Raw genomic sequence first — 23,031 nt, forward strand, 5'->3', positions numbered from 1 at the left:
AAAACATAAAAATACACAAAACCAAAGGAGTCCTGGAAAAGGCAGACAAAAAAAAGTCCAAGTCAAAAATAGAAACACAGGAACACTAAGACTAACAGGGAAGAGTAACACATAGGAATACAAACTGGAGACGAAACACACAATGATCTGACAAAGGACAAGGGGAAAACACAAAGACTAAATACAGAGGGTAACGAGGTAACAAGAGGCAGGTGACACTAGGGCTGGGAAACAGGTGAAAAACATCAGGCAATCACAAGAGCGGGAAAACCAAAAAACAGGAAGTAAAATAAGACATGACAAGAACGAAAACCAGACTGTCAAAATAAAACAGGAAACCGAGCAAAATACAAAACAGACCACCACAATAAGACAAAACACAGAACAAAATACCAAACCCATAACACGTTCATGTAGAAACTGAGCATTTGAGTCTAATTACTTTTATATTAATATATTTCTGGAATTTCTAGAACCAATTATTAGGTTTAAATTACCATGCAGAAGTCTGTGTGAATCATTCAGAAACTACACCCTTGTTTTTTTAATAATTTACTAGGCTTTGCCCAAAAACCCAAATAGGAAAAATGTGAGGGCTGCTGCAGTGATGAAATTGATACAACCAAAGCGGCTGTGTGCCCCTGCTGCCAAAGCACGAACGTGAATGCAACTATCCCTTAAAACGAAAACAAACATGGGAAAGCATCAGAGCAGACAAAATTAATGCTGTGAATTTCTGTCCATCAGACAACATACAACATCCTGATGTGGTGAGAAAATAAGATTTCCAACACATGTGACTCCAGACAATCGATTACAATCAGCTGTGCTATCATTTGAGGGGAGACTTTAACTTTGTGGCTTTGTGAGGATGACAGCGAGCTGAAGTCAGTTGATTGTTCACACCAAAAAGCTTTGATCAGTGTTTATCCTTGTAAGTCTGTAATAAGCGACACAACCATAAAACACATTTGAGGCTCCTCAGAGTGTATATTTATATTGATGGTGCTGCATGTACATTGCAGCCAAATGTTTCATATATAAGCCCATTGACCAATGTCTTTTAATTCATTCTATTACATGGTAGTTCACCAAGAAGCATATACAATCACAAATGAATCCATGTTTGTCACTTGTCTTCCTCTCTGTCCATCTCACTCAGACACTAAAACCTCCTGGCTTAATCTGGCCTAAGCTGGTGAGACGTAAAGCATAGAGGAATCAGGATTGCATCCAGTGGGGACATTATCCTAATCCCCTTCTGCCCTCTCCTTTGTAAACACTCTTCTCTTCGTCAGCGTCACTGATACTTCCCCCCCCCCTCTTTCTATGTCACAATGTGCTTCAGAACAGACACGGGAAAAACATAGAGGAAAGGAGCAAGCAGTGTGGATTTCTTGTGATCTCAAAGAGACTCGAGCCTCATGTGGCGAATGAGGTCTCATGGTTGGAGCATGCCATGTGTTAGAGCGGTAAGGCAGTGGGAGATCAGGCCCACGTCTGCTCTGTGGGGGATCAGACGCACCAGGGCCCTGATGTGGCAGCGGCTACGGGGACTGGTCCGGGCCTGCCGGCATAGTGTGGGATACTCAGTGAACTACAATGACCCGGTCGCAGAGGAACAGGAGATGGTGTGCCTTGAGGTATGAGCCCCCCCCCCAATTGACATTACTTTTTTTGATAATAGCCTCATTATCATAAATCTACCACTGATTATTACTTTGAAGCTAATTTCCATGGAGAAAATACAGTAAAAAGTCACCAAGTAAAATTACAGCTGACTTTTCTTTTGCTCTTTGAGGACATATTTCAGAAACCAATAAGCAGCCACAAATTACAAAATAACATCAGTCAGTCGCTGAAAGTATTTTGTCAAAATTATTAATTTTGGGAGCCTCATAAACTTGTGAGGTCCAGAGTAGCAATATATCTCCACACATCTATCAAATGATATTTGTTTCTTATTATTAATCACCTGCAGTAAATGAAACATCCTTCATACTGTTGTTTATTTGTTGTTGTTATTGTAACTAGATTGTTCTTGTCTTAGCATCAGCAGCCCTTTTTGCTTCTTGCCAAAATTCTATTTAGGGAAGTACTTCCTGTCTAAACAAGGCCTAAGAAGATTAAAAGAAGATAGTGTGTCTTGAAATAGTGTGACACCGGTCATTGGAAATCTAAATTAAGTTGCACAGCCATACACACACACACACACACACACACACACACACACACACACACACACACACACACACACACACACAGACAAAATATGACAGCCAGTATCAACATCCCAATGCATTAGTTAGGGAGTTGTGAATACATTCAGTCGTTTCTAACAATAGTTTGAAAATGTGATTTTGCTTGGTAAATGGATAGATAAAAGCTTTCTGCTAGCTATCTGTATTAAGGAGAACTATGTTTATATTTACAGAGGGGAAGGGATTGTAAGAGAGCCACAGGAGCTGCTCCCAGAATTGAGTGGGAGGACAGGAGAACAGAGGAGTCAGTTTAGATCATTACATACACACTACACAAATGTGTTTATTGGCCACATATCTGGGAGGAGAACTGGAACTTGTTGAATTACAGTCAAAATATGTTTCATCGTGACTATGACCTCACTTGAAGTGATTTCTCAGACTTTTAGCTCTCTCTCGAGCCACAAATGGCTTAATGTAATTTATTTTCCCATATGCAGCAGTACTCCCCAAGACCTGTAAACAGATTGATGTGTAAAATCAGTGAAGTTCCCCTTTAACTGAAAAAAACATACACTTGTGGATGTTGATATCAAGACCTTCAATTCAGACTGTTTAACTGTATTATTTCTTTTATCGCTGAAAAACATTTGTTAATCAATTTGAGGTTTAAACTCACATAGACATTTTCCATAGCAGACATTTTGACTCATCGTGGCAGAAAAAGCACAGGTGTAATTAATAACACTAACGATGGTCACTTCCATTAAATGTCCCAGTAAGCTATTCCAGTGAGACAGCCATTGTTAAGGTTATTATCTACACCTGTGCCTTTCCTGCTATGACATCTCCATGCCACACATTTAGGGTAATGATCTAAACCTGTATGGTTGTGTTAGCAACAGAGGGTTTGGCAGTCACGTGTTGAGTCATATGCACCCATCTTTATTTTATTACCCATTTTATTTCATTTCATTTCATTTCATTTAAGTATTTTAGCCCTTATTATATAGTACACAATATAGAGCTACAGGGGAAGGGACAGTGTTGTGCAAGAATTGTCCTCAGCCAGACTCAAACAAGTGACATTGCAACAGACCTTTTTTTACAGCAGACATTTTGACTTGTCACGGAAAAGCACAGGTATAATTAAAAACCTATATGATGTCTGCATTCAATTTATCTCAGTTGGTTTCAGGGATCCTGGTTGTTTACACTAAATCACATATTTTATTGATTACCATACATAAAGAATATACAGAATGTTACAAAAAGTGCTCATCCGTTTTCTTTGAAGAGATAATGTGATTGGCCATGCAGTCAGTTCACAAATGTACCTACTTGCCCTATTAGGCCTATTGTGTCATATCATGGATATACATGTATCCGTACTTTATCTTTGTAAAGATTTATATTTAGATAGCTTTTCATAGCAGTAATGAAAGTATACTGTGCAGTAAATGGCACCCATTCACAAGTCATTGCTTAATTATGTTCCAATTGTAGTTTTATAACCTTTATGATGCAGTTCATTTGTTATTATAGAGTCCAAACAATCACATAAATGATAAATAGCATGTCCTGATAAAGACCATCCCTCTTAACTTTAATGTGTCCTTGTTAGTAGAGCAAAGAGAGGTTTCCCTCCACTTAGTGACTATTGAAGCTCTCAAGAGCTCCTGCATATTTTAAGTAAAGGGCTGTATTATCAGTGTGGACAGATAATTGAAATTATACAAGGGGATATGATATGATTCTAGTTAGTATTCCTTTAAGCACATCCTCAAGCCACCTTGCACCTCATTTGTTGTATGAGTAATACTTTTGAATCTTGAATCAGGAGAGAGATCAGTGATGGCATTTTGGACTCAGCTATTTGTTGGTGGGTGTTGTCATTTGTGTTTAAAGGGATAGTTTGGATTCACCAAATTTACACAATAACACAAAAGAACTAACCATTCGAGGCAATGATAGACCAGCAACTCCGGTGTTCTGCGAGGTAAAATTATTGTTTTTGTCAAAGGAGTTTGGTGGATTTGAAGAAAGCATAGAAAGATATAACAGCGACTTCAGTTCCCAGTCAAAAGCGTTGCCTGATAGTAAAGCGGTAAAAACATTCTAAATATAGCGTACACTGAAACTGATTTTTTTATGTCTGACTTTTTTTGTTGTTGGCTAAAATATGTTTAGCTGCTGTCGCCATCCACAGCAGTACATTGCGTAGCCTCCATGCATGGGGGCGTGCCGACCGCCATCTACTGTAGGTAATACACTGACTATGGATAAGTACCTCATTAAACCCAACTTAAAAAAAATATGAACCATCCCTTCAGTGTATTTGTTTCATTCTCTGGCTGCAAACTGAATTTCCTCTTGATGGCCAATAAAGAAATACATGTTATATCAAATAGCATTACAATGACAATCACTTCCTGCAACATTTATAATGATGACTTTCAAGAAAAAGGTCAGAAAGAATCACAGCAAGATACTGTGTGTGCAAAGCTACAAAAATGTTTCTCCTGCAAGGCTCTAAAATGTCCTTAAATGAGCCCAATAGAATTGTGTTTACCCCGAACTGATGGTGGTAATTGGTACAATCAGTTTGCATGGAGACGAAGTGCCTAGAGTTAGGTTGATAATGTGATGTTAAAGTAAAAAACAAAATAACAGATGACTGTGTAACTTGGTTACAAGGATTAAGACACTGATTGCGTTTTATTAAATTGAGCCTGACATTTACAGTGCAAAGAGCCACTTGATAAACACACCTGGGGGAAATTCATTAGAGGAATAATGTCAGCAGGAAATAAAATGAAATGGAGAGAAATTATGTATTCTGTTGCCATCTTTGTTGCTGTGACTGGACGACTCATTTTCACCTTTAGCATGCTCACAGATGCCGTGCATGATCTCTTGAAGTTGGTAACCACACTTGCTCTCCAGCAGTGCCTCTCTGCATGTTGAGTTCCAGTGATCGAATCTACAGTTAATTCTATCTTCCCCAAAGCTTCACAATGATTTGAATCCCCTTACTCATGCACTGAAAAGACTTTATTTATCCTGTCCCCCAGCTCGGGCATCCTACTCTTCCTTGTGACCTTGTGTGTTCAGACTCCCTCCTTTACTTGGCATTGTGCCCTCAGAGGGAAAAGTCGTCAAACTCACAACAGCATAAAGTATCATTCGTTGCTTGCGTGTGTATGTATCAATCTTTCAGGGCTATTTGTGGGTTTGTGTTGCATAACATGAACACAGGGGAAGGTGTTAAATGAAGTGTTGTGGAGAAAGTCACATGTTCTATCTCTAGAGGGGAAAAAGATGTGTGGATGATCAGGGCCCACCCCAGTTCAGCACAGTAATTAAACTGGACAAAAAAAACTACTCTTCTTTCCCCTTATTTTTAACAAGATAACAGAACAGATGAATGCCTAATCTTTAAGTGGTTCAATGGGCAGCACAATAGAGCAGTACCAGGTCTGTGCAGACACTGTAAGAACACTCAGTTTTGTATTACAGGCGCTCACATTTTGCAGCACTTCTTAATACAATGTGGGATGGGTGACGTTAATTTCCACGGCATCAAAGAACATCTTGACTTACAATGTGACAGACAGCACAAATGTGATGGTTCAAATTAAGTAGAAAATTAGATGAAATACAATATGTTGTATGACACATTTGAAGAATAGGCAGAGTGGCATCTGATGTTTGTACAAAGCAAAACATGATGGGCACCTAAAAGCAATGTTAATATTAATAAAGGCTTATAGCAGATTGCATTGAAAGACAGCCCACTACCTCTAGCATGATTTTGCATCAAATAGAAATTAAACAGCCACAGTATAATATTCATACAAGCATGTAAAATATTAGGGATCATATTCAAGAGATCATATCTTGCAAACATAGCCGTGCCTTTCACAAATTCACATGACTATCAAGGCTCGATGAGTCAGTCAGTGCTTTACTATCATGTGCATGGAGAACATCATGTCAGTGCTGCAGTTCTAGCTACCTTCAGATGGCAGTGTTGTCTTCTACATCATTATTGGTTGCAGGTCTGAACTGTAGATTACAAGGCACACAGGAGCCTGGCAATCATCTTTAAAAGAGTTAGACTAAAAAACGAAATGCTCAAATGCAATGTACTGTGTATAACAGTCCTGGGAGAAAGCAATCTATGATTTAATTAATTAATAAAGGAAAATACAGAGAAACATTGTTGCATAGGGAGAAGCAATGTAACAGATGCAAAATCAGTCAATTCAATGCAGGTTATAACAACAGATTCAGGATAAAAACAACTGATTTAAAAAAGAAGACTGTGCATGTGTATTTGCTTGTGTCTCTGTGTATGTATTATAAATGACTGTGTATGCATTGACATAAAGGTTGTGTGTATACAAAAGGAGTGTTGGTTTGTGTATGCAGTATGTGAGCGTACATTTGACAAAATAAAACAGTTTGGTGCTGTTTGGATGGATGAATCAGTCAAGAATGTAACTCACAGTAAAAAAAAAAATTGCTGTCAAAGTCATGCTATCCTTCAGAGAGGTTAATTGAAAAGAAGTACTGCAGTCTATCAGCTTCCAGCTGTTTCAGCACCATAGACAGCGACTTCAGGCAACAGCTCACTGGAACATGTGCCAACGAAATGATGGCTTTTTTGGTAATATAATTGGATGTTTTGGGTTTTGTAAATAGTTGTAATGTAACTATAAGTTAAGTTAAGTTTTAGGGTGTTTTTTCTGCCTGGTGCGTTAGTTTGTAGGCTTCATTTTAGTCCCTCTTCTTTATTATAAGCCGACATGCAGCCTTCGTTGCTTGAATAGTCTGTTTATAGTGTCTCGCATACAAGGCAGGGTAAAGGACCTGCACTATAATAATCTGTGCCATACTGTCGGGGTTTACGCTCTTCACTGGGCTACTACGAGCTGGAGAGAAGACGCATGCGTACTGAATTGAAGCATCCAATTGGGGGGGGGGGGGGGGGGTAAAGCCTTATGTGCCATCGGATGTAATCAAGGCAAAGAATTACCTCTTCTCGCTGTGCATACATGGTGAAATTGTAAGTATTGGTAGCAAATCGATGTATCATTGCACGGACATTTCGTGAGCGGAGCATTTGAGGCCGTTTCCCGGTGTTTTAAATGGCATGTCACTATCTTGCTTTACAGTGGGCTTTTTAACAGATCGGCAGTGTCTTTTCGGTGGCTGTCCAGGGCGAAGAAGCTCTACGGTTCTTCATGGTGGCACTTTCCATTGATGTGTTGTGCGAGTTGCTAATGCAATGGTTTCTTTCTGTTAAAATAGTTCAGGAACCATTACATCCCAGTGTCGATCACATTTCTGCTACGGTAAGATTGAAGAAAATAGCGGTTTATTTGGCGTTATCATGATTTATCCTTTGAATGAATACGATCACCCCTGTTCCGCATTTCATCGTCTATAGTCAAACCATAGCGTGTTTGAAGTACCCGACACCTAACGCGTAAAATATGCCATTCGGCAAGACGCACCAAATCTGCAGCTGAAGCCTGCTCTGCATCGGTGTAAAACCGCGCGCGGATCCATTTTAGAAATTACCAAATGGTATTGTATTCACTTACAGTGTCTGTGCTAGAGCAATGCTGCGGTTATAGATTTGCAAGCTGCGCCTTCGGGCCCCCCTCCCATGTACCAAATCTCCTGACATTTTTTTTTAAATCATCGTTTCTTGTGTCAGGTAGTAGCCGTTTGATGCCGTGTGTTGCAAGCGACAGCTTTGTTACATAAATGATCTGACAGGATTTGGCAGCGTCTGACCTGGCGATGACACACTTGTTAAAATCAAGAAGTCATTCTGGAAGCATAGCCTGTCTGTATCTATAGGCCTACACATTGGGGATTCTGTTGATCACAAGTATAACAGTCATTTCCCATGGACATGATAAGTGCACACAAAGTGATACTTGACAAGTAAAATTCAACAACAAAAATTACAAATATTTACATTATTTTTATGTGTATTTAATGTATTGCTCCATTTGGGCCCAGTGAGCGTGGCAAATCCTTTAATGCACTGCTTTTACACTCAGGCTTTCACAAATAGGATGTTTCAAATTTTGGATTATAAACATTGAGCCCATGGTCAAAAATACATCCCTTTTACACATGTAGTTGGAGATGATAAGGTAACATACAGCCAGTTTGAGATTAAAGGGGCTGGAATGTGCTTAGTGGGTGCATATTTGGCAGCAGGAAAAAACAAAATCAGCAAATTATTCTTCCATACTTTCCCCCCTTAATAGAGCAAACAGCATTCCTGCAGTGTGACCTCTGGGCATGCCAGCACATGCTCCAGTCAGATAACATTAGCAGCAGTTCACTTCCAGCACACATAACAAATACATAGGTGTCAACTGGTGAGTTGTAAATTTAATAAATCTAATTCATTTGGTAAAAGTGATCAAAATGGATGCACTCAGGATTTCACACTGGTCTTTTAGTCTTATTACAGTACACCCAGCACTGTCATTACCATCTGTATTGCACTGGCACTGATTTGTATTATACAAATCCATTGCGATCAAGAGATTGTCTTACCCTAGGATAAAATCTCACTATTCCTGACATCTAAAACACTAAACTCAGTGCCTCTCCTCTGTCTATAGCCCATGGGATCAGAGCGGATGGAGATGCGAAAGAGGCAGATGTCGGTGCAGCAGGAGTCGGCAGCGGGGGGAACTGCACCGGCCCAGCAGGGCCAGCCGGGCCAGGCCAACCCACGGGGCTCAAATGCATGTTGCTTCTGCTGGTGCTGCTGCTGTAGCTGTTCCTGGTAGGTCTTCCCCACCGGAGAACTCGCTCGTTGTGGCGCAGCATGGCCGACATTACTGCACGCAGGACAGCACAGCCTGAGCTACTGTGTCTCAGCAGCAGGCCCTGGCTTGTGTCTTATGTGTTTCGATGTTTTTTTGCTTGTGATCTGTTGACACTTGTCCTGCAGCAGCCTTATTACAATGTAAACCTAAACATCAGTTAGTTGAGAATGTGAGAAATGTGAGTTCTTGAAATATCTGTAAGACAACACAGATTCAGATGTACAGCTAAACAAAATAAGCTCAACAAATAAGAAAACATATAGCTTTTATAAATATCATCTAAGTATTTTATTATATCTATCTGCTATATCTATATATACTGAGCATATTCATTATTGAATAATATGTAGATTTTTGAAAAATGTCCATCGCAATTTCCCAGACCCAAGGTGACGTCCTCAAATTGCTGGTTTTATCTGACCAATAGTCTAACTCCCATGGATATTAAGTTTACTATCAAAGAAGGCTAAAAGCCAGCAAATATTTATATTTGATAGTCAGGAACTCTCATCTCCACAGGTGAGAGTGCATGGCAAAGAATAACAAAGACTGCTAGGATAAATATGAATTATTCTATTTACAGAGATGTTTTTATGTGCATGTAATGTTATCTTATTGATATTTCTTTTCTCGTCTTTATTTGCATATTTGGTTTGGTAGTAACCCTCCCAACCGTGGTTACACTGTTATATAAATGCTAGCTATGTACAGTAAGAGGATTAATATATAACACATTAATAAATAAGTCCTTCAGAAAAATGATGATGGGCAGTTCATCATCAATTTGTCTGTCTCACTATTAGGAATGAAGACCGGGATGAAAGGAACCGAAAGGCTTCTTATGATGTCAAGGAAGGGACCGCAGACTGTGAAGACTGGTCAGCTTATTTCACTGCACATAAATGCCAAATCTACTAAACATATTTATGGAAGTAAAAATGGTAAAATCACTCAGCCCCATGTTATCCACACTCTCTGCAGCCCGAAGCCCACGCTGGAGGACGTGCGCTTGTGGGGGCAGTCGTTTGACAAGCTAATGGGTTGCCCAGCGGGGAGGAACTCCTTCCGACAGTTTCTTCGCACTGAGTTCAGCGAGGAGAACATGCTCTTCTGGTTAGCCTGTGAGGAGTTCAACAAAGACCCCAATAAGAGTGCGGTAGAGGAGAGGGCTCGGGTCATCTATGAGGACTACATCTCCATTCTCTCGCCTAAAGAGGTCTGGCAGCTCTTAATTGCCCTGTGTTATTAAAAAGGTTTTACATTCAAGGGTGAAACTTCATCACATCTGACAAATCTTATGCTCCCTGACAGTATGAAATGGTTTGAAATTTTAGGAACATTTTAAAGATTGATACCACTGAATCTACAGTTGGTCAGCTTAGCATAAAGACTGGAAACAGAGGGAATTAGCTAGTCTGGCTCTGTCCAAAGGTAACAAAATCCACCAACTAGCACCTCAAAGCTTACTAAGGGATTGATTATTGATATACTCCAGAACGGACGTGTACACAGACAGCTGCAGACCCTATGGGCGCATAGTAGGTCGGATTATACTATATGCTTGGAGGATGCGTTCCACACATGCACAGTAAATTGCTACACTACCACTTGTATAGCGGAGTGGCTGCGTGGAGGTCTGCACAAAGCCTACGCTTATACCCTCTGATGATGACATTTCTGTTATACAGATCCTCACGCACAGTATAATGTCGGTTTAACACATTATATCTTAATTCGTACAAAAACTGAAGTGTATGCTATGCTAAGTATATGTTGGACTATTTCTGGGCTCTGAGCAGTTGCTAGGCAACCAGCAGAGATTACTGGAAGTTTAAGTTACATGTCCTAGCTAAGAAATTCAGCACATAGCGTAAAGCAGAAAATTGTTGTTCTTACACATTGGTTTTTAAATGGATTAAACAAATGAAATATAAACGCTTTGGACGTGCTGGTAGGTGGATTGTGTTACCTTCAGACAGAGCCAGGCTAGCCGTTTCCTCCATTTACAGTCTTTGCGCTAAGCTAAGCTAACCGACTGTAGCATCATATTTACGGTACAGACATGAGAGTGGTATCAATTTTTGTCATCTAACTCTCTGTAAGAAAACAAATAAACTTATTTCTCAAAATGTCAAACTTTTCCTTTAAGAGACAGTTTGTCATTGAGAATATGCACATCCTGTAATTTTAACCCTGTTCTTGACTCCCAGGTGAGCCTTGACTCCCGTGTGCGTGAGACGATCAACAGGAACATGCAGGAACCCAACTTGCACACGTTCGAAGAAGCCCAGCTGCAGATCTACACACTAATGCAAAGAGACTCGTATCCCCGCTATATGAACTCCGCAGCCTACAAAAACCTGCTCAACACTCTGTCAGAGCAGTCCCCTGAATCGTAGGGTGGTGATGACCTGTCTAATTTTAACTCTCTTTATCCCCCCCTCCCTCCCTTCCCATCCTTATTCCCTTTTTTAAATTTTTCTTTATATGTTCAGTGTAGGATTACATGAACCGGGCCTCTGGCCCAGCCCCTCCCAGGGATCTCAGCGCTATTGTGATCTGCACCTGACCGAAGACACTCAGGTCTCAAAATCTCCCGAGGGCTCGACATCACAAGTACTGCTACAGATCAACATAGCAAAACACTCCAAAGGAATATGAATACATTTTGTTTCCGTATTTTTTGTTTTGATAGAAATAATCTATTTTATTTGTGTTCCGTTTTTTATGGTCTGTTGTTTTTTGTATGATTGTTTGGGGGGGAAATGATTCCTACTGTAGACTATATATATTTATGAGTTTGTAAATAGTAAAAATTGAATTGTGGGTATTTTATGTAGAAAAAACGCCTGGTTCTATTTACTGCGTATGAAAATCAAAGCTCAAGTCAAAGGCTACGTGTTAGCTCTACTTGCAGGCAGCTTTGTGGGGGTGGGGATTTTACCTTGGTTTCACCCTGTTTTGTTACCTAGCCTCACACTTTGGTACCTTTGACCGCGACTTGGCAACTCCAGTTAGTGTAGAAACTGTGCGTGAGTGAAACTGCTGTAAGTGTGGTTATCAGTGAAGTAACAGGAAGTGACTATAGCTCTTGTTACAGTGTACAGTTTGTTTCCGTAAGCAACTGAAGTAAATGATGGAAGGGTATTTGAACTTTCTTTACTAAATCTTAACCACAGATTACCTATTCAAGACAGATTTATTTTATTCAAGTGTTACTCAATGCACACCTCATAGGTTTAATATAGTTTTCCAGTGTGACATAAGAACCTAAGTTATTCAATTTACCACATGAAGTATTTTTTAGTTATAAAAATGAATCTATTGCCAATACAGAAAAACCATCAAGTACAAATGATATTCCTATGGTGGAATAAACTATACTGTTAAGTCACTGTTAGAAAATTTAGAAATATGAGTTTATTTTATGGATCCGTAATTTCCTAATAATTTCTGGAAAGTTTCGAAAGTAATTTGCTACTAATTTTGGGTGGAAATAATAATTTCCTTGAAATAATTGCCACATTTAAACCCAAGTAAATATTAATTCATTATACATGCATGATTGAAAACTTTACAGAAGAAGACGACATTTTGGGAAATATGCTTATTCGCTTGCTAGAGTTAGATCGGAGGGTTTATACCTTTCTCATATCTGTTCACTAAATGTAAAGCTACAGCCAGAGGCTGGTTAGCTTAGCACAAAGACTTAAAACAGGGAAACAGCTAGTCTGGCTATGTATAAAGGTAACAACGTCGATCTATCAGCAGCTCTAAAGCTCAATAATTAACACAATATCTCATTTGTTTTATCCTAGCTAGCTGTGTTTCTAGTCTTTATGCTAAGCTAAGCTAACTGGCTGCTGGCTGTAGCTTCATATTTATCGTACAGACATGAAAGTGGAATTGATTTTCTTATCTAACGAAAGCGAATAAGGATATTACTCATAAATTATAGACGGGTAAAATAAAGCATCCTTGAACTTTGCGAGATTTTGACTTAAATAAATCTTACCTGCAATATGAAATTGACTTCTGATTGAAATTGATGCTGGGGTCCAGCCAGGTCAACAGCAGCACCAAAGCTACCATGTAAACTGTGTTTATACGTTTGACAAGAGCGTTTCCATTGACTAAAATTGGAGTTGCCAAGTATTAAAAACTTTTATATATTCTGATAGTTTAAGTTGAATTACTTTGTTGCCTCACAAACATGTCACTCAAAGACAAGATCCTCACGTGGGGAAGTGCCTTCACATTCAATTTTATGACATCTTTCTCATGGGCAACAGATGTCTTGCCATAAGGGTGGTTACTGGAGCACGAGGCCAGTTCACTGGAAATTGTCCCTCTCCTTGGCCAAATTATCGCATGTGTTTTGTCTTGATTTCTTAGTCGTGACTACATCGGCCCATTTTGGTAGAGCTACCAAACAGTATGGCGGAGCGTGATGGCAACACGTTTTTATTTGCTCAAGACAAGATCATTGGATAGGGCTGTTTGGTCTGAACTTCTTGCCAACCTGTGTGCTTCATGTTGGCACTTCTACTTAACTTTAATTTACTATGTGCAATTTGAGCTGATGGATACACCACGCATATCAACCTCAAAACACAATCTAAGCCAATGGTTTGGAGTGATGCCTATACTTGTTCTTTCTTCTTCTGTTTACTATATGAAATGTGTTATTTTGCTCTGAGTTTACTGAAGAATAGATTTTAAAAAAAAACAAACAAATAATGTGAATGTTTACAGTATATGGTTTAGTTTTTTTTCTGCTACTCTCCAAGAAAATAATGAATTGTGGGCATTTTGATTGAGATAAAATAAAGCACAATCATTTGACTGACTTTGGAACGATTTGATCACAAAACCACACGCCACAACCATTTAGTACTAATACTTTCCTGGGGGAAAAAAACCAATGCATCTAAAATACTGTTCTTCATCTTCAATATAACATAAGTACAGTGAAACATATACTTTGGACACTTGAACATATGTATTATTATTATTATAGTAGTTATTCAATTATATCTACCTAACTCTGTTCAGTTTGGGGTTCTGGAGACACAGGGCACTCATTAAATGATAAAAATACAAGTTTTATCACATTGATAATTCATGACTTTTTCTTATTTTATGAGAATTGCCTATAAACCCTGAATAAAAAAATATAAAAAAGCATGTCGCACACAGCTTAATATTGTATTAGTAGAAGACATTCTAGCCAGAAAAGCATTCCTCAAGTTAAAAGATAAAACTGACTTACTCTTGTGTGACTGACTGGTCTGGGTTCAGTTTGTGGAGGCTAAGGCAGCACAACTGCTTGTCAACATGAGTGGATGCACCTGGCAATTAAAAAAAAAAAAAACCTAGAGGAAAGGGAAACAATTGTGTCTTCCCTGGTTCTGCTAATGACATTATCCTGTCCGTAGACAGATTAATATGCACACATCAGCATTCGCTTTGATGTGATGAATATTCCACCAATAACACACAGTGTTTGTCCTCTCAGATCCTTAATTGCATCAGTATAATGCTCAAGATTCACATACAGTAACCAGAGGAGACCGAAGACTAATGAAAAACACTTCTTTTTAATCAAATGGATTACACTTTTATTGGGAAATTAAATAAAACAATGCAATGTTGTAAGGGAAAAGCAAATCAACATTGTCCAAAGTGTTAAAACTACATATAAAAAATGCAGATAAAAGAGAATGAGACAAGATTGATCGCATATATCTGACAGTGACAAAACAACTAATAACAATAGTAAAAGATTTGGGGGAAGGGCATTGGGGGACTGACAATAAGCTCAATCTATGAACAGGATATTTATTCAAACGGTAACCTGTGGCATCTTTGTATGGCATGTTGTGTACTATGTACAACAAAATACAAAGCTCCAATCTGTTGCAGAGAGACACAACCTGGTCCAGAAATGTTGCTACTTGTCGAAGTGCCGTGTAGATTCAGCAGAACTAGGACACAAAAACACAAATTAATACCCAGATACTGGAATATTAATGATGAACACTGATGATTATAAATAATATAATGAATAAAAAAAAGCTGGGAATCAAATTCTGTCAACAAACACTGACATTTATCTGACCCAGTCCTATGTAGGCTTAAATTTCTTTTCTTTATTTGTTTGCCCTCTCAAACATTACTAGGGGTTCCTAAGGATATTGCATTGGTTACATTTATGGTGTAAATTAATTAAAAAAGCACAGTATTTACCCTTGATAGATGAGTCATGTCAACCTCTATTAATATCAACATTTAACCATTTAATAATTTTTTTATTAAATAAAAAAATGGTTTGGTCTATTAAATGTAAAAAAAACAAAAACAAAGGACTGACCAACAGTCCCAAAGATATTCAATTTACAATAATATAAAACAAAAGGCAGCAAATCTTTTTATTTTTTTATTTTTTCATTTTAAACCCCAGAATCAGTGTTGCCAACTTGGCAACTTTCTCGCCAAATTTAGCGACTTTTCAGACTCTCTCAGCGACTTTATTTCTAAAAAGCGACTAGTGACAAATTTAGCGACTTCAGATCATCATGGGAAAAATGAGATATATTATATTGTAGTTCATTCCCATACATGCTGCTCAGAGTAATCACAGGCCACAGCTCTTCTGAAAACCCCATAAACTCTCTCTCTTCCTCTCCCCTCGCACAGTAAGCAGCAGGCAGTCAGCCGACACAGCCACTAAGGTTTACGCAAATGACACGCAATGACGCCACTAACATGCAAATGAGCATATGGCGTCTTCTGGCAACTTTTAGCGACCTTTGGAGCTAGTGCTAGCTACTTTCAATGGAAAAGTTGGCAACACTGACCGGAAAAAGAGAATGTTTTGATTTTTGCTTGATAAATGAAATAAAAAAGGTAAATCAATTATCAGTTTTGTTGCAGACACATTTTCTGCTCATCGACTAATTGATGAATCTAACTAATGAATTAACTAATTATCTTAACTAATCGTTTCAGCTTTAATTTGTAAGGTGTGCAGGTGAAGTCTGCATGGAGAGTGGACAAGGACCAAATTGGCCTAAAGTCTTTTTGGAACCAACACATCTGCAAAAAATATTGATGCTCGCATATTATGTGGAGACACATACAACTTGAACGATAACATACAAAGACTTGATGCAGAGTTAACGGATGCGTTCCAGGACTGAGTCAACAAAGCCCACTTTAACCAACATACCTTCCATCTATTTCCACATTCATTGCAGAAGACAAACGTGGTCATTGGCTCATCAGCACTGCGAGTTTGAACCTGGGAATGACAAAAAACATGCACAAACCATTTATTACAATATCGTACTGAACAAGCAGGGCTGCTGTCAAAAACTGCCTCTAAATCATGGAAAAATCACAAGTCACCAATTTGCACTTAGGTTACCTGATGAGCATGCAGTCATATCAATATTGACCAAACCATGTACATTGAGTCAATTCATTTACATCAACTTTTTCAACAGAGGAGCTAAATCGTGATGTCTACAACAGTGCTGAAATGAATTATATCCACACCTATAACTTTGCACATACTTTCCAAAGGATATGTAATCTCTTGTTAAACCAATTTTACCATCAACCATAACATCCTTCTCTTATTGCCACAGTTCAAATAAAGTATAGATAGATAGACATTTATTGATCCTTTCGGAAATTCATCTTGCACCATACAGCTCATCAGATAGACAGACAGACAACAGACAACAACAGGTCCACTAAACCCTCCCTCGCCCCCGCACAACAACAATACACAACACCAAGTATCTCTACATTATAAAATAGTAAAGTGTAGTATCATTAGCACTAGTGGGCTATCAATAGTAAGGTGCAACATCATCAGTGACATTTTAATATTATACCAAAGTGCAGTATTATCACACAGAAAGGATCAAGTTATTTTCCCCAACTTATTCAGTAGTGTAATGCTGGTAGGAATAAATGATTTGCGAGCCCGGTTGGTTTGTAAGGACGGCACCCTGCATCTTCTGCCTGATGGCAGCACCTCATACGCCTGGAATAGGGGATTTAGCCCGTTACCGCAAATTGCTTGTTAAAAAAAAAAAGCACAAATGACAATCTGTACCTGTGTGTAGGTGCAGCACTTCCCCTTGCACTTGCCACAGGTGAATAGATCAGTCTGAGTGCCTCCAGTGGTGGCCATCTGGTGGTCCCTGACAGCCTCTTTGGTCAAATTCTTTCTCATTTCCTTCAGCTCATCACTGGCCATTTCCTACAGAAACACAATAATGTCAGTTATGATGCCTTTAAGTACATTACTGTATATCTGTTACTGCTGTAACAAGATATTTACACCAAGAATTTGCAACAACAGTGTTGGAATAACTATACTACTGACAGTGTGCCAATTCCAGGATCTTTAAGATTAAGCCACCAACAGCCAACACACCTCTGCGGTCATCCTAGCCATCCGCTCGGGGGTTACGCTCCCGCATAGCACAGTCCTCCTTAAATTAGGGTTCTTCATATCCTTCAAATTCGAGATTCGGCTCCGCACGCGATTCTTGTATTTCATGTCTGTGTTCTTAAACTCTTGAAAGATAAGTGATAGCAGGTCAAGGAATACAATTGGGCAATGTATTTTTCATCCATCATTATAAAAAGTAGAGCCTAAAACTACGCACCTTTAGGTGTATTTGTGTTGAAACATTAAGTGGATTAACTGGTTAGCTGGTTGGCTAAAAATAAAACGAGCAAAATTCTGATAATTAAAATGCTTAATATTTTCCGCTTTTAAGTTCTCAAAAGTGAGGATTTTTTTTTGGTTTTCTACTTCTTTAGGGATTTAGACTGTTGGTCAGACAAAACAAATAATTTAAAGTCCAAAGACATTACCTTTGGCACAGGAAATTGTTGGAAATGGGTATTTCACCAGTTTTTTTTAAAATAATATAGACTATGAAATTAATTGTTTAAGAAAACTAAATTACGATTAGAAGATTAATAAATGATGAGTCACAGCACTAATGTGCTTATTTATATCACTGGCATCTCAAAACCAATTATAAAAGTAATTTAAAACACAAACATCTGCTTCAAACACATTTTCCATTCAATGTAAAGGATATCTTCCTCGATCTGTGCTCCAAGTTCATCACAATCAGCACCAATAGCAATATAATCATCTGAAAGAAAAAAAAAAGAAAAAATGTCAGAAGGTGGGCATAAATATAATGTAGAAATAATGTAAATAAAGCCAATAGTAACCAACCACAATAACATATGTCCTATGTAAAAATTTGACTCCTTTATTATTTTAACTGTTAAAAGCCCTTCTAGGGACAGGTGTTGCGAATTAGCCATGGCTATAAACACTGTGATACAAGCATCGGATTGTTCTTTATGTAATAATCTATGTTTTTTGTATCTGTCCCTATTCAAATAAACAACAAATAAATGTTGAAAATGTTACCTCCAGCCTGCAGAGCATTGGCCAGCAACTCTCGGCACTTGATTCTGATAGAGTCGGAGGTGCTGGGGGCGCGAGGAAAGGTGTTGATCAATGTGTTGGTTGAAACTTCAGCGGGCTCACTCTTGCTGCTGGAGTTACTGCTGGAGCTGCTATGGGAGCAATGAGAGAAGAGAACTTCAGCTGAAGCAAACCACATTTCAAAAAGATATACGAAAAGTCAATAAAATGCATTTCATTTTTGCAGCCAAATGGCAAAAAAAAATGTGCGTTGACGCTCAGTAATGTTAAACGTTAATGGTAAACGTTGAAAGAAATACTATTATGTTTCTTGTTACCTTTCTTCTTTTGCCTCTGGGCTTCCCTGCGAGGGAGAAACAGGCGTTGTTGGCTCTTTTCTCTTTTCATCTGAAGGTTTCTCTCCACCACCAGGCTCATCTGGAGCACAAGTGGCAGAAATCAAGCAAGTAAGAAAACACCATAAGAAAGTGACACAAGAGAAGGCCAACATTAAAATGAGTAAAGGCAATACTTCCATGTGCTTGACAGCTGAATAGCTCTGCATTAAGAACAAAAAGCCAGTCTCACGGCTTTCCTTAAATGGTTCCCTATCATGTTTTGTATGGTTGTATGGCGTTTCTTCATAAAATGTGTGTGGAGAAGAATGCCCGATTCTTTGGCCTTTCAAAATCAGTTAGTAGTTGATGCAGACTGTAAACATAGAAAGAGACATGCAACAATGGTCCTTGGTAGGAATCGAACCAGGTACGTTGTGTCACTGAAGTAGAAGCAAAGCGGGAATATATCGCCATATGAGGTAGTAGCTTTGCGAGATCGTTACCTTTCTAAAACATCATCTTCTCTAATATGTGTCTGTTTAGTCATACATTTGTAAAATCACACAATGAAGTAGTAATAACATTAGTGGTAATGATGTAAATAGCCAATATTAGAATAAACCCTTGGGCATAACATTACAGAAATAACAGTACATTTAAAAACACATCCCATAAACCCTTATGAGATCTGTTTTAAATTTAATTTCAGCAGCAAAAATCAAATACGAACAATATCATTTATGATATTATGCCTATGTTACACAATAAATCACAACCTTTATAAAAATCTTAAATCTTCTCTGGCTGACGCTTGCCGTCAGTGTGGATGTCTTCACTGAAACTGCTGTCCATTTGTTTGTGCTGCTGAACACCTCACTTACTCACAACACTGTGGGTTGAGAATAGATGGAAGTGATTTAAGAAACTCAAACAGGACATGTTTGACAGCTTGTATACCCAGAGTGTGATGTGTTACAGTAAGCAAAGGATCAAAATTGGCCTGGGTTTCCATAAAGCCAATCAGTTACAAAAAAAAGCTGTGATTGGCTCCAGTACAATCATGCACAACAGCTCGGGACATCAAAAGATCTCCTTAGAAAAATGACAAATAACAAAACAAGTTTGCACGTTTGAGTAGAACTTAAAAGCAAAAATTACCTAAAAGCTTCTTCCATGATTTGATCAAGGACTTGGCTAGGGATGTCACCTCGTCGTCTGTGCTCTGCTTGCGGATGGCGTTAACGGACATCCCAATTCTGGTAGACTGTGGAAAGACATTGTGTCAGTGCTTCAGGTTTTGAGCACTGACAGTGAGGGTTAAGAAGAAATGAGCCAGGTACCTGAAGCAGCTCGAGAGTCATGGGGATACTTCGCAGCTCCTTCAATAAGTCCAAAGCCCCGGCCTGCAGAAGAGAGAAGAGGGGATGGAGTGAGCTTGGTCAGATTTCACATAAGTCTTGGTTTCTGATGACTTATTCTACGGACGTTAAGTGCTATTTATTAACAGTGATATGTCAGATGTTAGTAAGTAAACAAAATTGTCAACTAGTTGATATTCTTGGTATAAAAAGTAATATATTTCGGATGGAAGTTGAACATTAACGTTTGAAAGTGAAACAACTGACTAACGTTAGTCGACTGACAGACAAATGAAACCAAATGTTTTGATAATGGATTCATCGTTTGAGTGACTTTTCAAGATACAATTACAAACTTGCAACGTTACTAGGTTCTCAAATGTGAGTATTTGCTGCTTTTCTGGTTTTAAATTATAGTAAATTGAATAACGTCAACTTTCGGTCCTGGACTCTTGGCTGGACGTAAGATATATAAATAAATAAATATATCACTTTGGGTCTTGTGAAATTGTGATGGCATTATAGTCACTTTATAACACAGTAATCGATAATTGTTGTAGACCCATTGACTTTAGATCACATGGTGTACAATAACAGTAACTTAGCTAGGCTGCTAAGAGTTGTTGACGCTAAACCCGTCCGTAACAGTCAACGCACTATCTACTTAGCCGCTTGGAAAATCCCAAAACACAACAGAAATCTTAACGATAGTTGTGTCATTTTATTTCAGATTTTGTTTCTTAACTAGCTACTTAATTTCGCTAGTCTTACAATGGCCAAATCCAACATGTTATTGCGCTGCAAGGCACAAGGGCTAGTGAGCTGCTATGTTGCTAGCTGCTAGCAACCCATAGAACAGCCGTTCAGATAAACAGACTTGCAAGCTAGCTAATTTGCAGCTAGCCAGTAAGTCACACCTAGCCCTAGCCGTGGAACTTATTTTCCAGGTTAACCGTGTAGTTCAGGGTTGGGAAAAATACTCTAGTGAAATGACACACTGGTGCAGAATTGTGTTGACAATGACTGAACTGCCTAGATGATCATTTAGCTGGAAAGTCGACAGCTAACCACATAACAGCCCATTAGCGCCAAACGTTAGCTGCACATCAACATCAGCCTGATCGGCTAAGCAGCAGGCAGGTAAGCATCCATTCTCCACAGACATCTCACCCCGTTTTTCTTCTGCGCCATTTTATCCATCTTCTTTGCAATTCTGATGATCTCATCTTCCTCCTTTTTGCCCATATTGACTGATCTAATGAAATCCAAAAATCAGGAGCAAATGGAAAAGAAAAATCGCGACAAAGAACACGAGACTGAAGGGAAAGCGGCGGCGTCTACTTGAGGGACCGGGGACCGCACACCGCCGTGTAGCAGACCTGAGTAGTTGATGCATGATGAGTTCAGGGGGAGTTAATCGAGACGGAATTTAAGATTCCTCACCATACTCTGGGGGCATGGGGAGTTGTCAGAGCACTAAGTAGTATTTACCATAGACATAATAGAGAGTTTCTATTATGTCTATGGTATTTACCACTCAGTGCATTAATCAGAAAAAGGGACACTTCCTTATGAATACCCAGATATACCTCTATATTCCCTCTAGAGTTCTGCACACACATATTGTTACTATTATTATTTTTATTATACGTCCTCCTGCTACCAAAACAAAGCCCGTATTATGACAATATCGCTACCTGTCGTTAGATGGCGTCGACGTGCCACTTATCTCTGCTCGGATCAACAATGGAGTTGGAAACCTTTCAATTTCTCAAATAAATGTCTGGGCTTTCCCTTTTTTTTCACATTAATAGTTAATCAGATGGAACGTTTAAATGGTTAATGAAACGATTTCGATTGACCGGAAATGAAATGGCAACAATTTTAGTAATCCTTTAACCTATTTTGTAGGCAAAAAAATGGCAAACATGTCAATGTGATTTTTTTTTCCTCATTTATTTTTACATATTTTATGGCATTACATATAATTCAACTGGGTTTGGGACTGTGGTGGGATGTTTTCATTTTATTTCTGATTATTAAATGATGTATATATACATTTTATGTATGTATGTATTTCATACGTTTTACACCAACCACTTTATCAAGAAAATAATTGCCAGAATGATCGATAATGAAAATAATAATTCGTTTAACAGGGATCACAATTAACATTCAAAAACAATTAACAGGATAGGGAAGCAGAAAAAAAAACACTCATGCCATACAAAAAGTATGTATTTTAATCTTTATTTCTTGTTAATTACCATATTAATTTACCTCATTTGATCTCTAAAAGTTATGCAAATAAAACATAATATTTTGGTAGACTAGGTCATATCATTAAGGTTTAAAGCCAAAAAGGTTGAAAAACACTGATATAGGTTTTTGTTGAAACATTGTGTCAGTACTTGTTTGGCACTGTTGACATGTTCACTCCTGGAATAAAACAGTTGCAGGTACATAGGGTGTACAAATAGTATTTTTTCTCCAGGCAGCAGTTGACAGTTATCACTGTTTTATTAATTGTTATTATTATTGTAATCACCAGTCGGTGAAAGAGTTTTAGTCTTCCTAAGGGCCTTTGGTAGGACTTATGGCTCTTGATGAAGGCATGTACAGTATGTTGTGCAGATTAAACCTGTGACCTTTGAGTAGCAGGAGCTAGGCCACGATGATGGCACACTGTTGAACTACTGCATGAATGTGGCACTGTTTGACTCGCTAATTTGGATCTTACTAATCCAAACAGATCAGCATGTGACATTACCACCTAGTGACTGAATGTTGCAGTAG

The 23,031-nt window shown here is 38.5% G+C and overlaps 2 protein-coding genes across 5 annotated transcripts; one reads left to right on the forward strand and one right to left on the reverse strand.

Moving 5' to 3' along the window:
• Positions 1-1,264: 1,264 nt before the first annotated feature.
• Positions 1,265-13,910, forward strand: rgs20 (regulator of G protein signaling 20). Of its 3 annotated transcripts, XM_031294007.2 has the most exons (6): positions 7,011-7,272; positions 7,382-7,561; positions 8,858-9,024; positions 9,871-9,945; positions 10,049-10,283; positions 11,278-13,910. In XM_031294007.2, the coding sequence occupies exons 2-6, from the start codon at positions 7,451-7,453 to the stop codon at positions 11,464-11,466; spliced, it is 777 nt and encodes a 258-aa protein (XP_031149867.1). In that variant the 5' UTR covers positions 7,011-7,272; positions 7,382-7,450; the 3' UTR covers positions 11,467-13,910. The 3 variants fall into 3 exon arrangements, with proteins under 3 accessions (XP_031149866.1, XP_031149867.1, XP_031149868.2); XM_031294006.2 differs by lacking the exons at positions 7,011-7,272; positions 7,382-7,561 and adding an exon at positions 1,265-1,643; XM_031294008.2 differs by lacking the exon at positions 7,382-7,561 and having other exon boundaries at positions 7,025-7,272.
• A 737-nt stretch (positions 13,911-14,647) lies between these two features.
• On the reverse strand, positions 14,648-21,660 carry tcea1 (transcription elongation factor A (SII), 1). Of its 2 annotated transcripts, none has more exons than XM_031294005.2 (10): positions 21,406-21,660; positions 20,218-20,280; positions 20,036-20,141; positions 18,878-18,977; positions 18,543-18,688; positions 18,199-18,255; positions 17,520-17,674; positions 17,196-17,342; positions 16,299-16,370; positions 14,648-15,054 (listed from the first exon to the last, which is right to left on the reverse strand). In XM_031294005.2, the coding sequence occupies exons 1-10, from the start codon at positions 21,478-21,480 to the stop codon at positions 15,046-15,048; spliced, it is 930 nt and encodes a 309-aa protein (XP_031149865.1). In that variant the 5' UTR covers positions 21,481-21,660; the 3' UTR covers positions 14,648-15,045. The 2 variants fall into 2 exon arrangements, with proteins under 2 accessions (XP_031149865.1, XP_031149864.1); XM_031294004.2 differs by having other exon boundaries at positions 18,543-18,691; positions 21,406-21,659.
• Between the last annotated feature and the right edge of the window lie 1,371 nt (positions 21,661-23,031).

This window comes from Sander lucioperca, chromosome 9, assembly GCF_008315115.2.
Source record: "Sander lucioperca isolate FBNREF2018 chromosome 9, SLUC_FBN_1.2, whole genome shotgun sequence".
Lineage (NCBI taxonomy): Eukaryota > Metazoa > Chordata > Actinopteri > Perciformes > Percidae > Sander > Sander lucioperca.

Bases quoted from the DNA above. Each gene is read 5' to 3' on its own strand.
- rgs20 (XM_031294006.2), top strand. From the start codon at position 1,425: ATGTGGCGAATGAGGTCTCATGGTTGGAGCATGCCATGTGTTAGAGCG. The intron at 1,644-8,857 runs GTATGAGCCCCC...CTCTGTCTATAG, and splicing joins AGGAGATGGTGTGCCTTGAG to CCCATGGGATCAGAGCGGAT. The intron at 10,284-11,277 runs GTCTGGCAGCTC...CTTGACTCCCAG, and splicing joins CCATTCTCTCGCCTAAAGAG to GTGAGCCTTGACTCCCGTGT.
- tcea1 (XM_031294004.2), bottom strand. From the start codon at position 21,480: ATGGGCAAAAAGGAGGAAGATGAGATCATCAGAATTGCAAAGAAGATG. The intron at 20,281-21,405 runs GTGAGATGTCTG...TCTCTTCTGCAG, and splicing joins TGGCGCAGAAGAAAAACGGG to GCCGGGGCTTTGGACTTATT. The intron at 17,675-18,198 runs ATATCCTTTACA...ACCTGCTATCAC, and splicing joins TGGAGCACAGATCGAGGAAG to TTATCTTTCAAGAGTTTAAG.